The 12094-nt window shown below is 50.2% G+C and overlaps 1 protein-coding gene across 7 annotated transcripts; it reads right to left on the reverse strand.

Moving 5' to 3' along the window:
• Window positions 1-270: 270 nt before the first annotated feature.
• Plppr2 (phospholipid phosphatase related 2) lies at window positions 271-10913 on the reverse strand. Of its 7 annotated transcripts, none has more exons than XM_076939762.1 (9): window positions 10769-10913; window positions 9946-10025; window positions 8111-8224; window positions 7850-7985; window positions 5456-5727; window positions 4538-4714; window positions 2122-2244; window positions 1747-1798; window positions 271-1549 (listed from the first exon to the last, which is right to left on the reverse strand). In XM_076939762.1, the coding sequence occupies exons 2-9, from the start codon at window positions 10009-10011 to the stop codon at window positions 1206-1208; spliced, it is 1284 nt and encodes a 427-aa protein (XP_076795877.1). In that variant the 5' UTR covers window positions 10012-10025; window positions 10769-10913; the 3' UTR covers window positions 271-1205. The 7 variants fall into 7 exon arrangements, with proteins under 7 accessions (XP_076795877.1, XP_034366153.1, XP_034366150.1 ...); XM_034510262.2 differs by having other exon boundaries at window positions 2138-2244; window positions 8111-8299; XM_034510259.2 differs by having other exon boundaries at window positions 8111-8299.
• Between the last annotated feature and the right edge of the window lie 1181 nt (window positions 10914-12094).

Genomic DNA, 12094 nt, shown 5'->3' on the forward strand with positions numbered 1-12094 from the left:
TAACCCAAACTGACTTCTAACTTGCTATGTAGTCAAAAGTCATCTTGACTTCCAGATCCTCCTCTCGGTGCTTTGTCTATAGCTGTGTGTCATTATGCCAGGTTTATGAGGTGCTGAGGACCTCGCTGGCTTCATGGTCACACTGCCTCTCCACATTTGTCCTTAGATACCAGTGACAACCATCCACACTCACAGTCACTGCCATCTAGAGACAGAGTTGTGGCCTCATCCATCTCCTAACACTCGGGGGTGGCAGGCAGAAGGCCAAACTTCTGTTACAAACAGGTCTTTATTAAAGATGGGGGGGGCAGGAAAGGGGGACAGAGCCTCATCTGCCCACTGCCTTTGGCTATTCAGGGTAAGGGAACCCCCTTCTACTCCACCCATGCCCCCCAAGATGGCACAACTGCATGAGGCTGAGGCATGGGGGCAGTGTGAAGAAGGAGGGTGGGTCCCAAGAAAATAAAGTCTTTTTCCACAGCCCTAATAAATAATAGAAGGTTGGGGATGGGGGTGCCCTAGGCACAGCCAAGGGAGACAGTATCCGGAACTCCAAAACCTGTGAACTGGGGCAAACCCTACTTAAGTAGGGGGTTGGAGGGTGTGAGATGGTGCACCTGGGGAAGGACTAGAAAGGAAGGGGTGCCGCAGGACCCTGCTGTGGGGGAGCCTGCCCCCCCACCCTCCAGCTGGACTCCATGTTCCCGGGGAGAGACTGGATAGCCCTCCTTGGCTTTGACACGGGCGGTCCCCCATTGACTGGAATCATTCCCACCCACTCTCAGCAATTCTGAACGCCAAGGGCTCTTATTGGCGGTTTAGACACTGCACACTGGCCAGAGTAGCACCCTCTTTCTTGAGGAAGCTAAGAAGTGAGAGGTTCCCACAAACTTTTGTAAACTTTTGGGTTGAATTCTGAGAATTCAGAGCTCTCACTGGCTAGGCAATGGCCAGTTGGGTCAAGCATCAGCCGTTTAAAGGGCAATCCTAGGGAAAGGGCCCACCTGGTTATTTTTGCCTACCCAGATGTCCCAGAAGGCTAAAGAGCAGCCAAGAGACTCCCTGCCTTGAAGTGTTCCTTCCAGCCGCCTTCTGACGCTGGGCCTGGCTGGTTTGGAGGGCAAGGGCCTTTAGCACTTACGTGCCACACGCACGCGTGGCAGGGGGGAAACAGGGGATACTGGGTAGATTTTAGGTGGTGGGTCTCACAGCAGGTGGTCGCGGCTGGCAAACAGATAAGGGCTGAAGTTGTCGCGGTGGAAAGGGGAGGGATGGAGTCCACTGAGGGTGTACAGGTCCCGTAGCAGGGGTGTGGGCAGCAGCAGCTTCCGGCCACGCCCACCTCCCCCGCCTGGGCCCCCGGGTCCAGGGGAGGAAGGCGAGGGACCCTGGCTGGGAGTCGGTGCAGGAAGGGGCAGCGGCAGAGGCAGGGGTGTTGGCTCAGACCTCAGTCGAGGGCGGGGCACACGGGGCGAGGAGCACATCGCTGGCGCCCTGGAGGACACACAGCTGGGAATCAGGTGGCCACGGCGGGCACAGTTCTGCGGCTCTAGAGATGACAATCGGAGATCAAGAGGTTAGCAAACCTGGGAGGGTGGCACAAAAGCCCAGGCCAGATGAGACTTCTGCCCACCTGGAAGAGTCCCCTGTTTACCTCCCACCCTTAAACACACACACACACACACACACACACACACACACACACACACACACACACACACTCACACACGCTTCCCCAATACTTACTGGATGGGGTGAGCCGTGCCGGTGTCGAATGCGGCCTGGAGGTCTCGGGTTCCTGGGACAAAAAATAAAAGGGGAGGGGCTAAAGGATCCCAGGAGCCCACAACTCACAGTCAAAAATGACTGATCAGCCAGCCGCCCCCGTAAAACGCAACAGAGAACCTCCAGATTAATGATGTAAATTAGAGCGGGATAGACGAGAGTGTAGCCTTCCATTCCTTAAGGTTGCTTTCTTCCTAGGATTTCATCCCCAGGGCTGGGTGGCTCCTCTACCCCCATCTCCCGTGGCAATGACACCTCTTACTTGACTTCCTACCTCCATGGGCCTCCTCCACCCACCACCCTCTCCAGCACAGAGCAACTCCCGGGCCCCCTTACCTGGGCCACACTTAACTTTTCGAGGGGGCTGTCCATGGTGGGAGCCTGGCTCAGGTCCTCCCAGGGGGAGAGCCTTCGACCAGAGTGGGGTCGGCTCTGGAAATTGTGCACAACACAGGTGACCTAGGACAGACAGACAGGAGCAGGTTGAGGCCAGAGATCAACAACACAAAATTACGAAAACATCCTTTCCATTTTTTTTCAGATAGAAACTGGGGCTCGAATTTCCAGAGACCTTTCTTGACAATTTTACTTTTTACTTATTGATTTATTTTTTTCTTTTGAGACAGGGTCTCTCTATGGCTATCTGGGAACTCTCTGTGTAGGCCTGGCCTGCCTTGAATGCAAGAGAGATCCATCCTGGACCTTCCCCAGGGTGCTGGGATGCATGTACCACAACGCCCAGCTGCATTTATGTTTGACATTTGGAATATTGCAATTATTTGGCATGGATATTGAATTTTTAAAACACCTTTGAGACTTATTTTTATTTTCTGTCTATAAGTGTTTTGCGTGTATGTCAGTGCACTACTTGCGTGCCTGTGACCAAGAAGGCCAGAAGAGGGCATTAGATTCCCCTGGAACTGGAGTTACAGATGGTCATGAGCCACCATGAGGGTGCTGGGAATTGAACCTAGATCCTCTGCACCAGTGCCAAGCCATCTCTCCAGCCCTGAATATCAATTTTTTACTATCTCGAAAACATTATTATATTTTAATATCACTACTTACTGTGTGGGAGGGTCACCCACAACACTCTGCATTTGTGGGGGTCAAATGAAAACCTGCAGTTACTCAGCTCCTTTTACCAGTTGAGATCCAGGATGGAATTTAGGCTTTGGTGGCAACTGCCTTTAGAGTCGAGCTTTCTCAAAAGCCTTTCCCCAAATGTTCTATGAGAGGCAAAGAATGGCTCTCTATAGAATGCTTGCCTAGAATTCATGGAGACCTGGAGCCCATCTCCAGCACCATAAAAACAGGGCACTGATGGGACATATCTAATCTCGGCACTCGGGAGATGAGGCAGGAGGATCAGAAGAACAAAGTTATTCTTGGCTGGATAGCTTAGTTCAAGGACAGCCTGAGCTTCAGGAAAGCCTGTCTCAAAAAAAAATCATCTGTAACTCCAGGTCCAGGAGAGTCTAATGCTCTCTTCTGGCCTTCTTGGTCACCAGGCATGTGGGTAGTGCACTGACATACATGCAAAAGAATTACAGACAGAAAATAAAAATAGGTCTCAAAAAATGTTTTAAAAATTCAATATCCATGCCCATATCTTGCCAAGAGTGGTGGTGCACAACTTTAGTACCTGCACTTAGAAGGCAGAAGTAGACAAATCTCTGTGAGTTCAAAGCTAGCTGGTCTACACATTTGCATTTCAAGCCAGTCAGGCCTGCATAGTGAGACCCTATAGACCAAGATGGCCTTAGACTCAAGAATTATCTGTCTGCACTTACTACCGAAGTGCTGGGATTAAAGGGATGTGCCACCATCACTGGCCAAAATATACTTTTAAAATATATTTAGGAGTTTCAGAAAGTGGCTCAATGGTTAAGAGCACTGACTGCTCTTGTAAATAACCTGGATCCTGCTTCCTGCACCCTCATGGCACCTCACGACCATCTGTAACTTCAGTTCCTGTACACTGTTATGGCCTCTTCAGGCATTAGACACACGCACAAACTCACAAGCTCATGTTCACACTCACACATGATGCTTGCACACGCACATGCATGCCCACAAACTCACATTTAATGCAGGCAAAACACACAGAATTAAAACTAAATAAATCTTTAATACACAAATATATCTATATTTTAAAATGTATGGGTGGTATGGATATTTGTGTCTGTGCAGGTGCGTGTGTGTGTGTCTATGACCAAGAGTGCACACATGCATGTGTTTGTGAAGGTCACAGGTCGGTATGTGTGAAAGGTGGAGTCACCCTCTGGTATCATTCCTCAGGAGCGGTCCACCTTGATTTTTGAGACAGAGCTTCTCACTGGCCTGGAGTTCCTAGATTTGTGTAGACTGGCCAGCCAGTGAGCCCCAGGAATCATCCTGCCTCTGCCTTCCTGGTGCTGAGATGGCAAGCACACCACATCTGCCTTTTGTGTGGGTGCTAGAGATCTGAACTCAAGTCCTCATGTTTGAAAGGCAAGCACTTTACCAACTGAGCCATCTTCCCCTGTAAAATAGTATTTTTCTCAGTTGCTTAGTGTTGTGGCATCCCTTTAAATTTTGCTCCTCATGGTATGACTCTGTTAACCCATTTCACAGAACAAGTAAGCAGACAGGGTCAAAGTGCCCTCCCCAGGTCACGCAACATCTATTCCCTTCAGTATCATTCTGTCTCTTTGTGTCAGGGGCCTGATGAGAGGTCTTCCATACAGAGATTGGTGAGAAGGGGACTTACCAAAAAGGTGGCAATGGCTGCTCCCGTCAGAAAGCCAGCCAGCACGTCCGACCAGTGGTTGCGATACTCTGCCACGCGGACCACGCCCACCAGGAAGGCGGGGCACAGCAGGGCCAGGCAGAGGGAAGGTTTCACTAGGCGAGAGCCCTTCACGCGGAACACTAGGGTCACGTACATCTGTGGGACCCAAACCGATCAGAGGATTAATCCACGCCTTTCGGGCCAGAGCAGGGGAGGTTCGAAGGAGTCAGGGAGCAGGGCTCCGCAGAGGTGGAGATGTAACCACGCAAGGATAAAAATAAGGAGTGCCTGGAATTGGGGTGGCAGTGGTTCTGTATGCAGGTGGTGTGGCCAGAGCGCCAAAAAGAACCGGTGAGGATCTATGGAACATGCTTCCCCGAGACAAGGAAAAATGCTCGCTGTATTAAAGCATGAACCCAGAACTAGGGAGTCCAATCAATGCCAGAGGCAGGTCCGGGAGCGCAGAAGTGTCTCGGAACCTCATGGAGCCACAGAAGTAGTCTGGGACGGGGGGACTGGTGGCATCAGTCATTCCAAAGGGCAGAAATCAATGCAACAAAACGCGGGAATAGAGAAAGGCAAGGAATCGAATTAATAAAGTCTAGGGGCGTGACCAAATCAACAAAGGGGAGGGGCGAGGGCTCCAGGAGGCGGAGTCAAAGACCATAGGCTTAGTCTCCCAGCCTGCAACTTCTTAGCAACTCTAAGGGGGCGGAGTCCCAAAGGCAGCGTCCATGACAATAGAGAAGTAGTGAGGAGGCTAGGGCTGGGAAGCACCAGACAAGTGTGGCCTCAGCCTTAAGGCTACGTCTCAATGGGCGTTACCTCCTTCCCATACCTCCCCCAGGTCAAGCTGCCTCTACTTCCAGGACCCTGATAATTCCCCCAGGGTCTCACCGCAGTATAGGTGACCGCGTAGGCGCACAGGGCCGCATCCTTGCAGGGAAAGGCGCGGCGTGCGGCAGCCACCAAGCTGGGACTGCCTGCACAGGCGCTCTGGTCCGTGACGAAGCGGTCAGGCCCTGGCCGGTCAGGAGACGGCGGTGGGCAGCCTAGGGCTGTGTAGTTGGGGCGACACACCGACAGGAAATGAGGTGTGGGGTTACCGGTCACCACTTGTCCTGCATTCGCAAAGATGGTCGTGGTGAAGAGGCCAAAAGAGTACACTCCTGGTGATGGGGAGAAAAGAGGTCATGTCCCTTCCACATGGTTCCATTAAGCCCCTTGTCTGTCTGTCTGTCTATCTATCTATCTATCTATCTATCTATCTATCTATCTATCTATCTATCTATCTTCACAGGGTGGTGGTGGAACTCGGGAGTCAGAGGCAGGCAGATCTCTGAGTTAGTGAGTGACCTGTCTGGTCTACAGAGAGTTCCAGGACAGCCAGGGCAACACAGAGAAATCCTCTCTTTAAAAAGGTTCCTTTTGTTTGTTTGTTTTTAACATTTACTTATTTGGGGTATATCTATTTATGTGGGCATTGATATTCTTTATGTGGAGGTCAGAGGACAGCCAGTCTGAGGTATTTAGTTCTTTTCTTCTACATAGGTTCTGGAAATCTAACTCAGATTGTCAGGCCTGGTCGGCAGCAAGCTCCTTTTGACCAGTCGCTGGTTTCAGTTGTCTTGTTATTACTGGGATGGTCACTCAAACCAATCTGGAGCCCTATGATGACTGGGCTTAAGTGCCCTTACCTCTTACTACCTATCTATAGCCTGTCTCTAAGAAATATTCTTTGTCACAGGCAGGGTCTCCCTGACTCCATCACAGCTACTCTGGGACCCCTCAGCACCACTGCATCATGAGTTTGGGACCTCCTAGGAAGACTTTATTGGAGTTTCTGGGGTTCCCCTCTCCTTCCCCTTCTCTTCCTCTTACAGTTTTTAAGAATTATCTTTGTTTGTGTGTACTTATGTGTGTGGAGGTCAGAGGACAACGTTTGTCAGACCTAAATGTCTGTCCTTCTAGCATATGGTCCTAAGAATTCAACTTCACCTGCTGACCCCTCTGACCACCATGCCCTTCCTCCAATCCCCCTCCCCTCCAGGCAGAATCTAGCTATGGCGCCCTGACTGGACTTAAGCTTGGTACATATGTAGACCTGGCTGGATAGAAAATTTCAACCTAGCTTCAATTTTTAAAAAATGACTTACTCGTTATTGTTATTTATGTGTATGTATGTGTGCCTCTGTGAATTTATGTGCGCCACATGGGTGCAGGTGGCCACAGAGGCCAGAGTGAGTCAAATTCCCTGGAACTGAGTCACAGCCAGCTTGGACTGCCTGCTGTGGGTGTGGGACCTGAACTCTGGTCCTCTGTAAAAGCAAAAAGCAATCCCCACCACTAACTAAGCCATCTTTTCAGTGCCTAACCAGAACTTTTGAATGTTGAGTTTATAGGAATGTGCCAATCCACACAGCTTATTTATTTATTTATTTATTTATTTATTTATTTATTTATTTTTAAAGATATTGACTCACTTTGTAGCCCAGGCTAGCTTCCAAACTTGAGATCTCCCTACTGCAGCCTTCCAAGTCCTGGGATTTACAGATGTGCACAACCACACAGAAGCTGTTACTCTGTGTGCGAGTGCATATGCATGTTGTGGAGCTAAGAGGATAATTTCAGTTGGCATTCCTCCGACACCTTCATATTTGGTTTTAGCAGAGCTTCTCACAGGCCTGAATTTTTGCCAAGCAGGCCAGACTGGGTGGCCCAAAGCTCCCATGAATCCCCCTGTCTCCATCTCTCATCTTACCATTTCTGGGACAACAGATATGTGCCATCTTTGGTTTTTAAAAAAGATTTTCTTTTATTCATGTGTGTGTATACATGTATGTGTGTGTATGTTTATGTGCATGTATGTGTGCATGCATGCATCTATATCTGTGTGCATGCCTATGTCTTTGTGTGAGCATGACTGTATCTATGTGTGGGTACATTCATGTGTGTGTGTGTGCAGCTATGTGTGTGTGCATGCACCTAAGTGTGTGTGTGTGTGTGCATGAATGTGTATATGTGTGTGCATGAATGTGTATATGTGTGGGCATGTACCATATCTTGAGTATAGTTAGAGGACAGCTCAAAAATTGCTTCTCTCCTTTGACCATGTGGGTCTGGATAATCATACTCAGGCCAAGCTTGGTGGCAAGCACCTGTACCCACTGAGCCATCTTGATTCACTGGCCTGAGATTCTTTTTAAGGTGGAACTGGGCCTATATTCCTTTGTCCCTGAACGCACCTCCCTCCCCAAGACCATTGGACTGACCCCAGGCTGCATTTCTCACCCAGGAAACGGACCAGCCTCCGCAGTGGGGGACTGAAGCGGCAGCAGGCCCCGGACACAATGGTGCTCTCCCCACTGACAGGACTGGCGGAGGGTGGTGCAGGGAAGAAGGCACGGGCCAGCTCCCCCAGCAGGATCTGTGGACAAGACCAAGATGGGGTCTTCCTGGCCTTCAAGGCCAGGGCTACACCAGCCCCAACCTGGCCTTCCTGCCTTCTGGGAGGTTCAGGCATTCAGCCTGGGTGACCCCACATCATCTCACCGTGAGTGTGGGCCCAGCAGTAACCAGAGCATAGATGAGGGCAGGGGGTGCTCGGCTGGCAGCCTCAGGCCCGGGGTACGGCTTGGCATAAGCGCTGTCATAGCAGAAGAAGCCCTGGGTGTGCACAGGGAAGGTGTCCGTGAACTCCAGGCGGTAAGCAAGAAGGACCACGATGCCCAGCAACACAGACTGCAGCCAGTCAGGGGCCAGAGAGAAGCAAAAAGAAATAGGAGGAGGTCAGAGGCCGTGAGGTCAGAGTCAGAGACAAGGAAATGGAGAGAGATGGAGGAGAGAGAAATTGGAAGATAGATAATGAAAACAAAGGAGAGGAGGGGAAAAAGTTAATACATCTGAAACTTCCCAACAACTGTAGCAACCGTGTCCTGTTTTTTGTTTGTTTGTTTTTGTTGTTGTTGGTTTTTTTTTTTTTCTGGTGAGTTTCTATTTTGTTCTTTTGTTGTTTTTTTTTTTTTGTTTGTTTGTTTGTTTTTTTTTTTTTTTTTTTTTTTTTTTTTTTTTTGGTTTTTTTCGAGACAGGGTTTCTCTGTGTAGTCCTGGCTGTCCTGGAACTCACTTTGTAGACCAGGCTGGCCTCGAACTCAGAAATCCGCCTGCCTCTGCCTCCCAAGTGCTGGGATTAAAGGCGTGCGCCACCATCGCCCGGCTTTGTTTTGTTTTTGAGACAAGGCTTCATATAGCCCAGGATAGCTTAGAACTCACCATGGAATTGGGGATATAGTCCAGGATAGCTTAGAACTCACTATGGAATTGGGGATATAGTCCAGGATAGCTTAGAACTCACTATGGAATTGGGCCTGACTCCTGACTCTCCACCTCCCTAATGCTGGGGTTACAGCTGTAGGTCAGTACACCTAGTTTATTCGGTGCCAGGGTAGAACCCAGGGCGTCATGCACGCTAGGCAAGTCTCTGGACACGGACCTGCATCCTCAACACCATTTTTTATTTACCCATTTATTTACTTATTACTTTTAGATGATGTCATTGTGTATCCCAGGCTGGTATGGAAATTATAAAACTTTTTGTTTTATTTGAAACAAGGTTTCCCTGGCTGGCCTGGAACTCACTATGTAGACCAGGCTGGCCTCAAGTTCACCAGAATACACATGCCTTTGCCTCCCTAGAGCTGTGATTAAAGGTGTGTGTGACCACACCTGGCTTGTTTGTTTTGAGACAGGATCTCATCCACAGTCCTAGCTGGCCTGACCATGTGTATGGACTGGCCTTGAATTTGCAGACATTCTCCTGCCTCTGCCTCCTTCTCCTGAATGTTAGGATTACCAATATGCATTACAATGACTGTGCCTTGCAATTTTTTTCCCTCCCCTTCTATCTTTTTTTTTTTTTTTTTTTTTTTTGAAACAGTCTCATATAGTCGCCAGGCCTTGACAGCCCTGAAATCCTTCTCCTTCAGTGTCCCAAATGCTGAGGTTACACATTGTGCCGTCAATTGTATGAAGATGAAGAAACAGGCTCAGGCATGCAAAGCCCCAAAGTGTGATGGATTAGGGCAAAATGGGGCCAGAATCCAGAGAGGAATGCTCCTGATTCCAAGCCTGCCACCACACCTCAAGAGAGAGGGGGCAGCAGCAGAGGTTCTGAGGTAATGTGGTGTGAGAGATCAGAGAAGCAGATGGTAGGATTGACTGGAGTCAGGAAGGTGGGGAAATGAGTATGGGCCAGAAGCAAGGGACAGGCTGGGCAGGGGCAGAGGGGCAGAGGGGCAGAGGGGCAGAGGGGCAGAGGGGCAGAGGGGCAGAGGGGCAGAGGGGCAGAGGGACAGAGCCCTTTCTCAGAGTGGCTCTGAGGTTCTCACCTCCACGAAGACAAAGCAGGGGATGATGGAGAAACTCCGCTTCAGGTGAGGTCTCCCTCCAGCCATGGTGAAGGCTGGGCCTGTGGAAGGAGAGTGGGAACACTGGGGGCATAACACTGAGTAAATGAGACTTCCTGGACTTCTGTGTCTGCTTCTAACCTGGCCATGCTCGGCCACCAGCTCCCACCTTGCTGACCCCTACTCCTGCTCCCTGGACATTCTCGCCTCCTCTTACACCAGGGCTCTAAGGTCTACCAGAGAGCGAAGGCTTTTTTTTTTCTTAGTTACATTTATTATTTGTTGTGTCTGTGCGTGTGTGCCACACAGTTCATGTGGAGGTCAGACAGCAACCTGCAGAGGTTGGTTCTTTCAAAAGATTCTATAGTGACCTCTTCTTTCTACCTTCAATTAGAGAAATTCAACAGACCCTTTTATGGGGACCTCTAATCAGCCTTTAGAGGAGACACCTTAAGCTTTAGAGAAGGGTGGCTCTCTCCTTGGTACCTTTGTCATATTTTAGGGAACGTCATCTTTGCCCAGGAGACCACATGCTTCTTGCCCTCTTGCTTCTCCAAGTCTCTTCCACCACGGCCTCACATCCCCCTCCTCTGTCCACATGGGCTGTGGTATCTGGTGTGGGCTGATAGCCAGATACTCCCTCTTTCCCAGCTGCCTTGCACCCCGCCCCCCATCCTCCCAGGCCAGCTGCCTCTCCAGTCTCCTCTCACCAACCCCCACATCTGACAACATCTAACTTCAATTCCCAAGGCATCAGTAGCCAATACAGCCAAACCAGCTTATACCCAGTGACACCCGGTCTCACCTGTGAAAGCACCCTAGGGCTTCCTACAGGCATCCACCTCCACTGTCACCAACTCACAGCCACTCCTTGAAGCCAGCAGGGCAAGCACACTCATCTCCATTGCACGGATGTGGAAACTGAGGCCCAGGCAGGTGAGGGTGGGCACTGTACATCCAGGGCTCCATTGAGGCCTACTCCACAGAGTGACATATTGGAGTGAGGGTCACCACAGGTTCCAGGTATACAGAGTCACCCCATATGGGCACTCCCACACAAGATATAACCCAGGGTGGCTTCCATCCCAAACACCACACACAGGGACATCTCAGGACATGACATCCATCCATTCCACAGCAAGAGACAAGCACACTGTGTGGGGTGCTGATTTCATGCTGAACAAACCAGATTTGCTCATTCACACAAATCCCCAGTACTCCTAAACACACACACACACACACACACACACACACACACAGAGTTTGCATACGGCCTGTCATAGACACCCACACGGATGGATGGAACATACCCCCTCAAACACAGTCAGAGACAGTCAGAGAGACATCCCAGCCCCCCACAAATCCTTGCCCTGATACAGTCAACAGCATAGACTCAAGGTTGCTAACCACTTAGAATCACAGCAGAGTCACTCCACACAATGAGAGTCACAGAATGGGTCACAGAGTCACACCCCCAGTTACAAGGCGCTCAATGACAATCACACACATGAACACCTCTCCATAGTTATAGGAGAGACAGCCTGCCACCCACAGCCTCAGCCACATGGTCAGGTCGGGATATGTGAGACAGGGACTCGCAGCACACACAAAAGACACCTAAGAGGAGACACCTGCCAGATTGCAAAACAGACACACAACATCAGAAGGAATACAACAGTAACTACAAAATGACAGATCACACAACTAGACACCAACACACACACACACACACACACACACACACACACACACACACGGAAGCCAGTGCATGTTCTCTCTCTCTCTCTCTCTCTCTCTCTCTCTCTCTCTCTCTCTCTCTCTCACACACACACACACACACACACACACACACACACACACACGGACAAAATCAGTGGACACACCCGAACCCATCACAACCACACTACCAGTTACACAACCACACACAAACACGGGGCAGCTACACCATCATTCATCCACAACCACCCTTGCAGCACTGTGGCCTGGCTCTTGAGGCCCCCCGGGGGGGTCCCCTTCGCCAGGTTCCCCTCCCCCAACCCCATCTAAAGCCCTAAATCGCCGCCTCCCCTCCTCCTAGTCGTCCCCCCCCCCCCCGCAATGGACCCGCAGGGAACGGATCGGAAAGATCCAT

Source organism: Arvicanthis niloticus, chromosome 8 (assembly GCF_011762505.2).
Source record: "Arvicanthis niloticus isolate mArvNil1 chromosome 8, mArvNil1.pat.X, whole genome shotgun sequence".
NCBI lineage: Eukaryota > Metazoa > Chordata > Mammalia > Rodentia > Muridae > Arvicanthis > Arvicanthis niloticus.

Excerpts from the sequence above, each read along its gene's own strand:
- Plppr2 (XM_076939760.1), bottom strand. The coding sequence starts at position 10,801 with ATGCCTGTAGGAAGCCCTAGGGTGCTTTCACAG. Across the intron at positions 7,986-8,110 it reads CTGCTGGGCCCACACTCACG|ATCCTGCTGGGGGAGCTGGC; the intron begins GTGAGATGATGT and ends TCTTGTCCACAG. Across the intron at positions 5,728-7,849 it reads GAGGCTGGTCCGTTTCCTGG|GAGTGTACTCTTTTGGCCTC; the intron begins GTGAGAAATGCA and ends CCCCATCACCAG.